A 14,423-nucleotide genomic window follows, 5' to 3' on the forward strand; every position below is an offset into this window, starting at 1 on the left:
ATTTCATAGAACATAATGAAGGATGTTGAAAGAAGCGCACAAGAATCACTGAGTCCAGCTTCTGGCTTCACAGAGGACCACCCAAACCCCATGTCTGAGGATGTTGTCCAAGTGCTTCCTGAACTCCATCAGGCTTGGAACCATATCCACCACCTCTGATGAACAACCTTTTCCTAATACCCTACATGATCCTCCCCTGACACAACTCCATACTGTTCCCTGGGGTCCTGTTGCCGACACTAGAGAGCAGAATTCGGTGCTGACATCCATTTCCTGCGAGGAGCTACAGATCACTATGAGGCCTCCCATCAACCTAGTCTGCTCTGGGCTGAGCAGACCAAGGGATCTCAGCTACTCCTCATGCCATCCTGACCCTTCTCAATCTTCGTAGCCTTCCTTCAGATGCTCACTAACAGTTTGATGTCCTTCTTATGTTAAGATGCGCAAAATTTCACACAGTGCTTAAGGTGAGGCCACACCAAGTGCAGAATACAGCAGGACAATCCCTCCCATCAACCAGCAAGCAGTGCTGTGTTTGAATTTATTTAGTAATTTGATCTTAAATGAAATTCACCAGTATGAGCTGACAAAAATGCTTTAACCTCACTGTTGCTTCTGCACTGCTCAACTCAGCAGTGTCTGCTGGCATCCTTCAGAAGTTCTGAGGCCATCCATAGAATGGATGCAGTTTGTCTTCTTCAACTAAACTTATTTATCCTGGCAAACTCAGCATACAACCAAATGTCACCTCTGATCCCATGAACTCAAACCAACTAACAAATTCATGTGAGTGTTTCAATCCTGAAATTTTATTAGCAAGTGCATAAGCTACAATTACTTTATATGCTTACGGTGTCTTCTTGGCCATTTTGATAGCACATGGCAAAAATCTTCAACAATGTAAAGCACCAAGCAGGAGCCAGAAGACTTTGAATTCACAACTGTTTTTAACTGAGCAGACACTGTAGTCAACCAGCCCTCCTTGTGCATTCATTTAATCAGAGCAGAGTGGACGAGCCGACGCAGAGGAGTTGGCTGTGCTTCTGTGCATTAATCCTCAGACATGAGGACTGACACTGCAATGGCCTCTATTTGTCATCACTGGCTGGCAGAGCCGTTGAAGCTGCTGTGACAGCATCTTGCAGTGGCATGACCAAGTGAGCAAGACAGGCACAGCAGAATTGGGTCCTATCCAGCTCCACTGTGGCCGGTCATGAATTATTAAAAATTACCACTGGGTTTGTCTTTCCCAGCAGTTTTTCAGACAAGGCTCAAGTACTGTCATCAGGGTATTTTGAGGTGTGTGATGGGAGAGTGATAAATTAATGGAGAAGGGACTAACAGCTGGCAACTCCAGAGCATACAAGCAGACTCTGTGGCAAGTGAAGCCCCAGAAATAAACCCCCTACTCTGCTGATGTCACCCCTTCCACTCCACAGCTGTCAACAGCTTTCACTCTGAGGTGTGCTTTCCTGCCTACCTTTATTTTATTGTCCTCAAGTAATTACAGATACCTCCCATGCTTTTAAGCGTTATATTCTGTTGTTGTTTTTACAAGGGAACATGAAGGATTAAAAGGATGGCAGAAGGAAGATACGACCTGTCTTGCCGTGACATTACACTGCTTTGATTTTAATTTGCAATTGCAGTTTAATTATTATTTCTTTTTTAAATACACCTTGATTATTCAATGTTTCATCTAATCTGTTGTGATCTAGCCATTCTTGATTATCTGCAAGCATAGCAGATGACGGTGGATATTTCTAATTCTCAAAGATATGTTAAGCTGGCAAAATTATGAATAATTTCATATTTCATCAGGACATACTTCAAAAGAAAATAATTCTACGGGATTTAAGCACATTACATCAGTAATGCACAATATTTATCTACTTATATGCTTCCCTTTCTACACATTCGATATCGCCACATTCATTTAATGCATGAGGAAAGGCAATAAGAGTTTAACCACCTGCATTGGGCTGAAACATCACAGAAGAATTCTTGTGCAGTAGCTCAAAGGTTTGCTTTAAAATGAGTTATCTGATGCATATATCACCATTACATTTCTACCACATTATGATATCTTATAGAGACCTCAATAGCAGAATAAATACAAAACTACTTCAAAACTAATAACCTTACAGATTCATTTACTCACAGTCCTAGCCTATCTACCAATTCACAAGCGCTCTTATTTTTATAAATGTTGAAGATTACTGAAATCGTATTATCATCGTTGCCAAAGATTTTCAGCTCCTTACTAGGGCTGCAGGGCCTGATTTCAGCAAAACAAAAATATCAATATTCGTTGGAAATTACAGGATTTCCATAAAATAGAAATATCAGCCTTATAGCCAGAGACAGACACAGCTAAACAGAATTTAAGATAATGCATTCTGAGGCATAAATCAGGATAAAAGTAAAACAAATAAACACCTCAAAACAGACATCTGAGTCTTTCTAAAGAAAATAACCTTCTTCGGAGTAAAGGAATTAGCATCTTTAGTACACTAATAAGATTCCCAACTTTTCTGTAGAAACACGCAAAGGCTGCTAGCAGTGGAAGCAGACAGCACTAGAATACCAAGAGCAGATGCCCATAACAACTTAGGGTTGCAGTTCACCTGGTGCAGGTTTCTGCAGAGGGGGTCAGGTCTGCAGGATTCCACAAGCACATCAAACCTCCACAGATACACATCCTTACTAATTCGTGCATTACAAACAGTTCTGCAAGTGAAGCCAACAAAGGTATGCTCATAAGAGAATGAGATTCTTCGTCTCTTTCACATAAATAGCTAATCAGTACTTGACTTGGAATGAGTTCAAAATCCATACAGAAAATTACTATCAATAGTGCATCAACATGCATTGTCAATAATGAGATATCACGAAATCTGATGTCAGTACATTGGGATTTATTGTCTGCTTGAGGAAGCCAAACAGTTCAGCAGGCAGTTCAGCTGTTTTCCATTCACTGGACTGAAACATACTAATAGTTATTGAAGTTTTACAGAAACACAAGCTATACTTCAAAAGGACATGAAGCCTCAAAAAAACACCGAGACCCTAAATTATTTTTCTCTTGCATCAGTCGGTTTAAATATAGAAGAATTTATAAAGCCTAGTACCAACGTTTAATTTCATGGCAGAATTCAAGCCTGACTTTTGTTCTGAATGGCTTTAAGATCATTCTGGGTTAACAGAATTGTTAGCAGCCTATCTGACATAAATCCTTTCTTCGGATTCAGATCAGCAGTGCAGCGCAACATGAGGCAATGGAAGAGACTACCCTCCTGTTCAGCACAACCCTGCAACTGGAGTGACCATGAGAAAACAAGATAGCAGCTGAGTAAAAAAAAAAGCCAGACATTTTTCTAGCAGGATACTTTTATGACTTAATAATTAAAAAATACAGAAAAATTGTAATGACAAAGAACATCAGAAATACACATGAAACAGATACTTCAACATGATAGACAGATGGGATTTATTCATACCAACTTTCTGTTGCATCCCAAGACCAGACAAAATGTCATAGTTTGTCTTGAAGCCTGGGAGGAAGGGAAGAAGGGAGGAAGGAAAAGCCTTCAGTGTCTAAAAATCTGACAAAATCACACTGGGCCACTAAAAATCCAAATCTAGCAGCAAGACAGCATGTCATCATTGGCTGATGAAATGAGAGAACTGTGTTTGTAATATTAGAGCTTTTCAGATCATGAGGGATACAGTCAATTATAATCTTGTACTCTCAGTACTGGTGAGAGGAAGTCACAGAGTGTAAGGACTGGAAGCAAGGGAAACAAAGCTCACCCATTATTCCCTAAAGGGAATGTATTTATTTGTTGTGAGTAATGTTCATGATACAGAATCTCAGAGGAATAACATTTATGCATTCTAAGTCAATAAACTACCAACTTTTTTTCATCAGAATCATGATGATGTCAATCATGCAAAACTGTGCTGTGTCAGAGGAATACTGACAAAAGTTTTACATACAGTTTCCAAACTGTGATTGTCAGACTAGCAAAATAGAAGCTATTCCTTTGGATAGAAGATGTCAGTATTAAAGATTAGACAAACAAAAAGGAAAACACAAATGCAAATAGCATTGAATATCTAAAAAGAAAGGAGAAAGGGAAGGGGAAAAGGGAAAGGGAAAGAAAAAAGGGAAGAGATGCCATCCTTCTTAAAGGAAAGCACAGGACCATCCACTCACTAGCTTTCCATGTCCAATCGACATTCAACACTAAAAATGCGTATTGCCTTTGGGCATGAGGTAGGAGGTTGGGATTAGTTTCAAGCCCAAGAGAGATTCAGACTTGCTTATCTGTATTCTCTGAACTAGCAGAGAGAGGTCACCACAGCTAGCAGAGGAGAAAAAGTCACTTACTGCAATTCCCATCAGATTAGCAAGCCCAAACTCTCTGTGTTGGATGCACTGCAAATAAGCAGCTACTCAAAAGATTACACTAGATCCATGAAGGATTTAGTACCTTCTGGCTTATTAAATCAGGAAGTTAAATGCCACAAGACAGAGCTTGTTTGTCTGCTCTCCTACGCATGTATGGAAGATTTTTTGTGAGCTCCATTCCCTCAGTAATATTAGTGTGATTCAGGAAATCATTCCGTCACTCATTTATACATTCTCCATGCCCTTGTGGTATGGATACTTTCTTGAATACAGATGAACAAAAGCAGTAAGAAATTACTCTTTCTATGATGTATTGTTTCAACACTATGGATTATCATCTGAATTGAAAAGGAGACAAAAAATAATTCATATAATAACTGAAAAATAGGTCTTCATAAGACCATGGCCAGGTTTCCAGCATCTTCAAAGTTTCAGATGAGAACATCAATTAATTATCATACGCAATGATTGATAATTTATAATGAACTGTGACCTTTTCCAAGTTATGTTATGCTGCATTTAAGCTATCATTTTGTAAAACTGAATGCAGATTTCACTTTATTGCACAAGGATTTGTGGGCTTACAAATTAAATCAGAAATAGGTCATCTGCTACAGGACTGTTTAAAACAGTTATTTTTAATTAAGACTTTATTGAAAAGGAAAAAAAAAATACTGAAAAGTAAAGCAATAAAAATGAAAAAATAAAGAACAAAACCTAAAATACATTTTATTTCATTTCCTGCACAACATTAATTTTTAACAAAATAGTAGTTTCAATAGTACCAATAAGCGAAGTATTGGTCTAAGAAACGGAGTTATGGAATGAGAGGGCTCATATCACTTTGTTTTTAACATCAGAGAGAGGCTAGCAAGTAAAATAAATGTAATTCTTCTGTTGATTTTGGATCTACTCATTGTAAAATATACAGCAGACTGGTAGGAACATTGACAGAAGTCTTCATTACAGGTAAAAACCTTTTTAAAAGGATACTGTGTACAACACTAGATTTCAATATTTCTATAGCACTGAAATGAAAGATCCAAGGTGATAAGTGTTTCAGCCAAGATTTCCCAAAGATCCTATGGGTGGATCCCTGCAGCCACAATGCTGCTGTTCCCTCAAGAGCCTTGCTGTCCAGCTCAGGTCCCACACCGCTTCCTCTTTACGGAATCTGATTTCACACCATTTAAACTAATAGAGTGGAACTACATTTTCAACAGAAAGAGGTTCAAGACTTAACTAGAAATCTTAAATATAAGAATTGAAGAGAGAATGGTCTCAGCTTCAGCACAGACTTCTTTGAGTTTCTGCTGCACTCTGTACATTGAGTTAAAAAAAAAAAAAAAAAAAAAAAGCAGCTCTACAACCACACCTGAGGCCATACTGTCAAACCAGTTCTTTCCTATCAGCCTGTAGACAGGCCATCTCTATCATTCCAAAAATGAACTTAATTAAAAAGAAAGGAATAATTTCATCTGAGATAGATCTTGAGTGGCAGCGCAGTATGATGTAGAAGTTAAATGTCACCATGGAGTGATGCATGTAACAGACACACCCGAAAGAATGGTGGTTTTATAATCACCTTTGAAATGAAGAAAGTCTGATGCACACCATCAGCTGAAAATCCAGACAGCGGCTAGGTAATTTAGGTAATTAATCAAAACATAGACAAGCTGTGGTTCTAGATAGAATCAGCAAGTAATTCCCAGTGACCTTCTCCAGGATACAATTGCTATTCCTATTGCAGCACTTAGGAGGACCATTACAAATTACAACAGCAAGCTTTTCCAGCTTCTTTTTTCTAACTTTTCATATCCTGCATTTTATACATTCTGCCATGAAAGAAACAATTTTATAGTTCCTCACTAGAAAGTGGATTCTGGATTGTAGACTTCTGATATGTAAGGAACATCCTAGATGTATTTTTTAATTAAAAAACAAAAAACATTTTTATTATCAAATCTTTCGTACATTTTTAAACAAATTGAAATTCTGTTTAATGTCTCTAACTGTAAGACGTGGTAGAATAAGCCTTTCTATTTTCATCCATTTGACTTTGGATTGTGAGACATAGCTGTAGGTTAGAATATTTGCATCTTAAAAGATTCATTTCAGAAAATCAGAAAAGGCTAATCCTATAATTTCTGATACATTTCTATTATAACTGGTGAGGAGATGGGAAAAAATAACATAATGATTTCACATCACTGTAAAACCTGTGGAATGGTACAACGCCACACTTTCTTCTTCTTCCAGACCAAGGGTGCTGATTTCTCTGGGGGGAAGACTGAGAAATAGAACTGTGTAGTGAAAGCATAGCAGCATAACAGGAAGAAAAGATCAATTTTTATGTTTCTTTCCTCATTTTTACATTCTAAACATCATAGCTATCTAACAAAGATATCGTTTCATAGCAAGAGGATATACAAAGGTGACTAAAAAGAGAGAGAATGGTGAATTCCTGTGAAGCCAATCAAAAACTATCTCATAAGGAGAGAAACAAGAAGATGGTGGAGTTACTTATGTACACAGCTTTCCTAGAGAGTATATGATACATTCTGATAAGCTTTTTAGATTTGAAATTCTCTTTATTCTACTCAGTCAAATGTCTCTGAATGCAGATCAGACAAGTATTTCACTTCACAGCTTACATCAAGTTAATATGCTAAATAAATTCTCTTGCTTGGGATTTAGTTTAGGCAATCAGTTGGACACACCACTGGGGTAAAAAAATTGGATGCAAAAGCAAACAAGACATACATTTTGACTTAGTTGTAAAAAAAAACAAAACAGACTTACTGTGGACTGAAAACAGCAAAGTTAATCTTTCTAAACTTCTTTTAAATGATAATGTAATATCTAAACTTCTTTTAATTGATAATGTAATATCCCTTACCGTTTGCTGGAGATCAGGTATTATAATTCGAATCACCAGAGTGTTGCTCTGACTGTCATCCATTCTGCTGCTTGGCTTTTCTGCAGTTGCTCTAATTGTGTCATAAATAGTTTCCTCTTTGGAACTGTCAGATTCAGATTCAACAGAATAGTCGGAATAGCTCTGTGCCATTTCATCTTCGCTTGATGTTGGGCTACGAGGCATTTTCAAGCTTTTTACCCTGCCAATACAAAGCAGAAAGATAAAAATATATAAACAGCTAGTCTTAAAAATCAATCAGCAACAAGTGTTCTTTATTTTCCTGAAACTAACACAAATTTAACAGTGAAGTCATAGCTTTTACCTTATTTTATTTTCTCTTGTAATTTACAGAGGTAGACAGCATGTAGTGGAAATAAATCTGGCCACCAATTTACTACAAAAGAGAAAGAAGACCAAGAGTAGGAAAAAGAGGAATTGATGCCCTTTCTTCCAGGCACACTTGGTCCTCCAAAAGATCCAGAGAAACCAAGTATTCTCATCAGGTTTTCTGCTAAACAGCAATGTTATAAATTGTACTTCCAGTATTCAAGTGTATTTCTCCCAGTGTAAAATGGACAGTTCAGGACATTAACAAACCTGCTAAACTTATATCATTATTGAAAATTAATTCTGAGAAACGGTAGGGATAAGCCTTTAGACAGTATTTTCAAATAGCAAAATCAATTAAAAAATGGAATACTACAGGGAACTAGACAGATAAAGACATTCCTTTGCTTTCTGGCTCTACACTACCAAAATCTTTCTATTATGTGTACATAAATACAGAGCTTAGAAACATATTTTCATCTGTGCTATAGATTAGGATAACATGAAAGTAATAATTCTAAAGAATGGACTTCTGCATTCAGATGGCCCACATTAAAATGACATTAAAGCAGAAATAAAACACAGAAGTGCAAACTGACTTTGCCAAGGTCTCTCACATGCCACATGACTGTACCAAGATCTCTCAATGTATGCTTTGTACAATGGTCTATAGTCAGATCCTGAAAGTAAATATACACTCAAACAACAGCAGAGCTCTCTGCATTATTGTGTCTCATAATTCAGTTTGAGTCAACTGAGAATCACAATGAGATTACTCATTCCTCCTCAGTGACTGGTCATTCATACTGAAATAATTACAAAAGATGCAGAAAAGGTGACCCTTCCAATTGTTTTAAGGTGCCAACGTGCCAGCAGCAGAGCTCGAACCAGAGCATGGGAAGTGGCAAGGCAAGAGTTTAAGGTCAAAGTCAAAAATTTCCACAGCACATCATACATCCACATCATCAAGTAGCATTGTTATTTCTGGTGCAGGACAATTCCAGTATTATTACCCTCAGCTATAACTACTAATGAAGACAAAAACAGTGCATTCAAAAATAATATGAAAGCTTGCCAGTTCATAGCAGCTTAATGCAAGTCTCTATTTACAAACAAAAACTCTTGAGGGAGTATTTTATCTTCTTACTGCTTCACTGAGCTGTAGATTAATGCTGCTCTCCAAACCACCCTAAGTCAATAAAAAGCATAAACATTTCAATGGCTGCTTTATTTTTCTACAAATGCTGAATCATATGAAATCAGACTACAGTAGTAGGTTGATACACAGTATTTATGAACATATATACCTACGTGAGAGGTATAGGCCAGCAAGTGTGAGGAAAAAGACATGATCACCACATGGTTTGTCTTGCCCTAAAGCCATCTGAGAAAATATTCCAGAGCAATGGCTTCAACTGCTTTGATAGAGTGCAGTAAACTGCAATTATACAACATAGAAATAAAGAGCTGAATTGGGAAAAAACTTCCCAAGGTTTTGATGAGTGGATTTTCATACAAGAATTACCCAGAAATATCTCACTGTGGAATAACAAAGGGAAACTACCACCTAAAGGACCAGCTCTGAAGTACTGTGTACTTAACAAAACTTAAATCACCAAACTTTCTGGTATAAGACAGGAAAGAAAGGACAAGTAACCACACAAAGGATAATGAAAGACTGCATTTACAAGAGTAAAGAGAGCAGAAGCTATGCCCCAACAGCTCTTTCCAGAAACAGATCATTTTAAAGCTTTTTTTAAACAAGACAATCTGATGACTGGAGATGCAAAACCATTGGGAGGGACAGATCCTGCCAGGGCACCGAGACCAAATATGCCTCTATAAACCTACAGACACTTTAGGGCAATTTGGTTTCTTGGTTCTTCATTTGAGTGGAAACAGGAGATGCAGCCATTCATTAACAAGGGGTGCTCACTATTACAGCACCCTCAGGGAAGTTGTTATCAGAGCTGTTTCAATTTTTTCCCAGTGAGATTCCAAAGACTTTTCCCCAGTTAAAACCATCAACAAAGCACATTGCTTGGTTTGCCTACCCTTGTATAGTAGAAGATAACATGGCATCACAGGCTCCTAATTCTCCTATGCTGGAAGAACAAAACTTATTGGTTCAACAGGAGGTCACATAGTTAAAATGTAAATTAGTTTTCACTGATATAATTGTTTTGGCTACTATAATTAAGGTGATGTTATTTTCCAGTGATATGATACATAAGTAGCTGCTTTCAGCACTTTTCTTGTGGGAGGAGAGCCTAAGGATATATAAAAGACTATACAAATAGCACACAGGTTATCAAAAGGCAAGAATTTCAGCTCCCAGAGCTCTCTGTGTATCTGAATGCAGGGCTCCAGTGAGTGCAAATTGATACAGCAGGGAAAAGCAAGAACAGCATTTTTTGGAGCCTTATGGTTGGTAAGTATTCCATGGACAGAATGTACAAATGCATATCTTACATTTTATGCTTAACTATGCTAAATATCATAAAATAAATATTTACTACAGAGATTAAAACATATTTGATATGGACAAATATTTAGCATGTTATCTTAAATAAACACAAAAGTATTGCAAGACCTTCAGTGCAAATACCCGCTACAAAATTAGAGTTTAAAATCATCCACTTAATGAAGGTTACATGCAATTTATTTGTCCTGAAAAGTAGCAAACCCTCCCATCTAGTTTCATAGTGGTAAACTGGAGCAGATCTATACAGACACAAAAACCCACATGGAAAAACATCTCATATACAGTCCCCTCCCCACTGTATCAGCACCAAGAAATATAAGATAAGATAAATTGCAGGCATTTCTCCAGTTTGAATGGACCAAACCCCACTGCCCTGCATCTGAGGAGCACCCCAGGCTGACAGATCAGGGGGCACAATGTCCCTGTTCCCCTGGGACATATCCCCCAGCCATCACTCCTGCAAAAACTGCTCTCTCAAGCAGTGGCTTCCTGCTGCTGCTGCACACCCAGCTCAGCAGGACCTGGGTCTCTACCACATCCATCCCCCTGGCCCTGCAGAGAGCAGAAGGACAGGGCAGCTGCAGCCTGTGCTCCCCTGTGTTTCTGCAGAGGGAAAGACTAACATATGGTGGGACAGAAGGAAACACATCCCTAACACTGAAGCCACATTTTCATATGGAAAACACAATAAAGGACACTGAAGGATTAAACACTTCCTTCCCTGGCCTGTAACATTTTCATTTTGCAGTCACGAGAACAAAGACTGAGGTCTCCCACAACTGCCCATTTTGGATGAATCAAATAGTTACTAGTTTTCCTTTCTCTCCAACGTGGCTGAGGCACACACATCAAATGCCTTGCCCAAGGCCACCAAGGCAGATCTCTGAGCAAAGTTTCAAATTCAAGGGTCACTGGCTCTCAGTCTCGATAAGAACAATCTATTTTTATATAAACATTCATTTGCACAATAGCAGCCCTGTTGCCTGCAGGGAGAAGACCTCTAGGCTGCTATTGTCAGACGAGTTAAAAATGTACCTGTGGGAATATCCCAGAGACAGAGTCGGCATTGTTATGGGCTGAGTAATGCCATTAACCAAGCTGTGAGAAAAATTTGCTTTTAGAGTAATAGCAACTGCAACAAAGAGGTATTTAATAATTAACTTTGAGGAAAAAACCATTCCGAGAAAAAAAAAAATTTCCATCAATATAAAGCCTTCCAGCTCCTAACAGACAGATTCTCAGGCTTTATTCAGGATTATTATATATCTCAGCTCAATAAGCAGCTCTCCAATCTACTAAATTAAAATGCAGGAGAAGATCTAGCATTGCTTTTTCTAATTATATTAATATTAAAACCAAAACGCATTTCATCTGGAGACAGGGGTACAATCAGCATCTCTCCAATTGTACAGAAAATACCGTGGAGAAGACAATCTGATTGGCGGACCAATTCCAATGGACAGTTTCCAAGATGATTGACTCCAATTCCACTTAGCATTGTTGCTTTAAAGCTGGCATTAAGTAGCACTGCCTCACTCCCATCCTTACACTCCTGGTCCCTCCACTGTGCCCCGACAGCTTTAATTGTTGCACCGACACAAGCAATGGAGCAGAGCAAAGCACTGGTCCAAGTTAAAGAGCAGCTTTTTGTTCTGGGAGGTTAGCTTCAGCGTCCATCACTCTGGATCACTATGCAAATGTCTGAATAAGCAGAAGCAAGAAGATGGCAGAGGGCCAGAAGCAAATAGTCAGGGCATGAAAAGGGCAGAAAACATTTTTTGCAAAGGCAGGATAAACGTTCGCCAGTGTAAAGTGAATCTGAGACACCATGGCCTATGTGATGGGAAAGAAATTTATATAAATTGAGCAATCTGATCAACACCAATAAATATGCATTGATTATCAGCACCAAAATATAACACAGAACAAGTCAACTTACTGAAATCCACTGATACAGAATTCAACCAAGAAAATGCAAAAACCTAAAAAGTATATGCCTAGATGAAGAGAAACAGAAGAACACTAATCAGCTCTCAGTACAGTCCCAGAGGGTTGAGGTCCTTGTAGCTTCTTCCCTTTTCCTACTCCATCAGACCAGGAGGGGGCTTTGGTGTTGACCCAACATCACTCAGAGCTGTGCTGGTTGGGGTCCACTTCTGGGGGTCTGCTGCAACAGAGCCAGATTTGTATCCAAGGGAACACCTCCTGATCTGATCCTATTCAGAAGTTTAAATGTCACTTAGGAGACTGAAAAATAGAGGATAAGGACATGCATGTATCAAGGCTCTAAGAAAATTAATCTATGAGGTCCTGCAGTTCCCTCTATCTGTAAAATGGACAAATAGTTCTTGATTCTTCTGTAAAGCACTTTTATTATGTGAGAGGGAGCACTAGAAAAGCAAATCACTTGCATATATCTTTAAAAAAAAATTCCCCTTTGTGGCAATTACCTAAAAAATCCTGGTCATACAATATTTTGCAATTCACATCTGCATAATTATAGTTTCCTTTCATTTTTTTTACACCATTCCTTCACTTAAATTTACCTTGGTTGCACTGTCTGGTAATGCATTTTTTATCTCCTTGTTAAATAACTGAAACACCCATATAAATATTTTACAAGATGAGTGCTGAGTAATGTACCACATTGCCAAGCAAATCCCTCTCTTACTTTTCTCTGAAGCTGTTGTACGTCAGTATGGTATCTCTTACACCAAAACCCAAATACAGAATTGGACTTAGCACTGAAGATCAGTGGCCACACTCACTTGTTCCCACCAGCACTGCTGGGAGGTTCCAGCTGCCCTGTTTTAGGGCTGACTTTTGTAGTCCTTGTATTACTCTGCTAGGTGTGCTACGCACAAGTGAGAAAGTGTTTTGCAAAAGGGATCGAGAGTTTTAAGAGAATTGAATAAAGCAACTGTTGAACCTGATCCTTATTTCTAATGCAGGTTGTTGCCCCATGGTGATGTATATTTGCACAGTGCAGACTTGCCAACAAGAGGCTAAGCCCCATTAACTTCTGGTATTTCGAGTCCCAAATACCAAAATCATATAATTAAACTGGGTCTTAAGATCAGTTTGCAAGAAGGTAATTTGTTCTTTTTGCGGATGTACTTCTCCACTAGCATTCCTAGCACATAAAAAAATCTACACATGCAACATATTTCTGCAAATACAATGTCGTTTTCTAAAGGTTTCTTAAATTTCCAAGTAGCTTTGGAGGCATTCCCTTTTGTACAAAGGTAGATATATACTTTGTCCTCCAACTGTTTCACTTTCACTATTAATTTTACTATTCAGAAGGGCAAAGTATTTTTGCAGAAAGGCTCAACTTCAATTACAAAGATACAAAAAGAAATTAGAGGAAGGATAGAAACAAAGTATTCAGTGGACAAATGACTTACTGCCCTGAGCAAGCAAGGCTGGAAGAGAGGCAGGTGTGCAAAAGGCTTAAAAACATTTAAAATAGAAAGAACTTCACAACGTTATAAAAGAGGGCCCATTAGAAAATAGAGCCCATTAGAAAAAGAGGAGTAGTAAAATGGTTAGAAATCTTTCAACAACAAAAAGGAATAAAAAGCATAATGCTAGGGAGTGCACAGCAAGTATTTACAAATGTTAAACACAGTGAAGTTTACAGCAAAGGCCAACTCCCACTGGCAATACAATATCTTAAGTGTCCTCTGCAGAGCACCTGCAAGGTTTCCAGTGCAAGCTTATCTGACCTTTATTTAAAGGTCACCCCTCCAGACAAGGCATTACAGCCAGCCCCTCAAGCCCCATGGCGGTAGCTTCCAGGCTCTCTTCATTTCTATCATTGTTCTTCACACAGCCTCTGGCTTTGTACATTTATTAGAACATCTATTTTCCAATAAACAAATGAACAAACAACAGTCCTCCTATGTCATTCTTTAAATACTACTTGCAATGTATGCTATAGTTTTCCAAGATGAAATCATAACACACTCTGAAGGATGAAGTAATGGACTGGAACTTTTAAAGCAATTTCACACCTTGCATGGGAAATCAATTTATGTAATCCTGCTTAAGTAGCCAGAATTGCTTTAGGAATGGCTGCGCCAAGATTGTCTCCTGCATATGGTATTCATATGAGAAGCAACAATCAGGAGAAGGTATAAGGGTCAACGTGAATCATGGAAGTCTATTCAGTTCTGGATCCAGTAAAGTATTTCTTCATAATATGACCACAGAAATATTTATATTTTATCAAGCACACTCATGTCTAGTATGTAGAATTCAAAGCTGCAGACTTC

General features: G+C 38.2%; 1 protein-coding gene across 1 annotated transcript in view; it reads right to left on the reverse strand.

Moving 5' to 3' along the window:
* SHANK2 (SH3 and multiple ankyrin repeat domains 2) overlaps window positions 1-14,423 on the reverse strand; it is a 344,135-nt gene that overhangs the window by 289,761 nt on the left and 39,951 nt on the right. The window contains exon 3 of the mRNA XM_042868615.1: window positions 7,314-7,533. Coding sequence (XP_042724549.1) covers window positions 7,314-7,533 — 220 coding nt within the window. The remainder of the gene's footprint in view (window positions 1-7,313; window positions 7,534-14,423) is intronic.

This window comes from Lagopus leucura, unplaced genomic scaffold (genome assembly GCF_019238085.1).
Source record: "Lagopus leucura isolate 7727_CA_CO unplaced genomic scaffold, USGS_WTPT01 Super-Scaffold_1, whole genome shotgun sequence".
Lineage (NCBI taxonomy): Eukaryota > Metazoa > Chordata > Aves > Galliformes > Phasianidae > Lagopus > Lagopus leucura.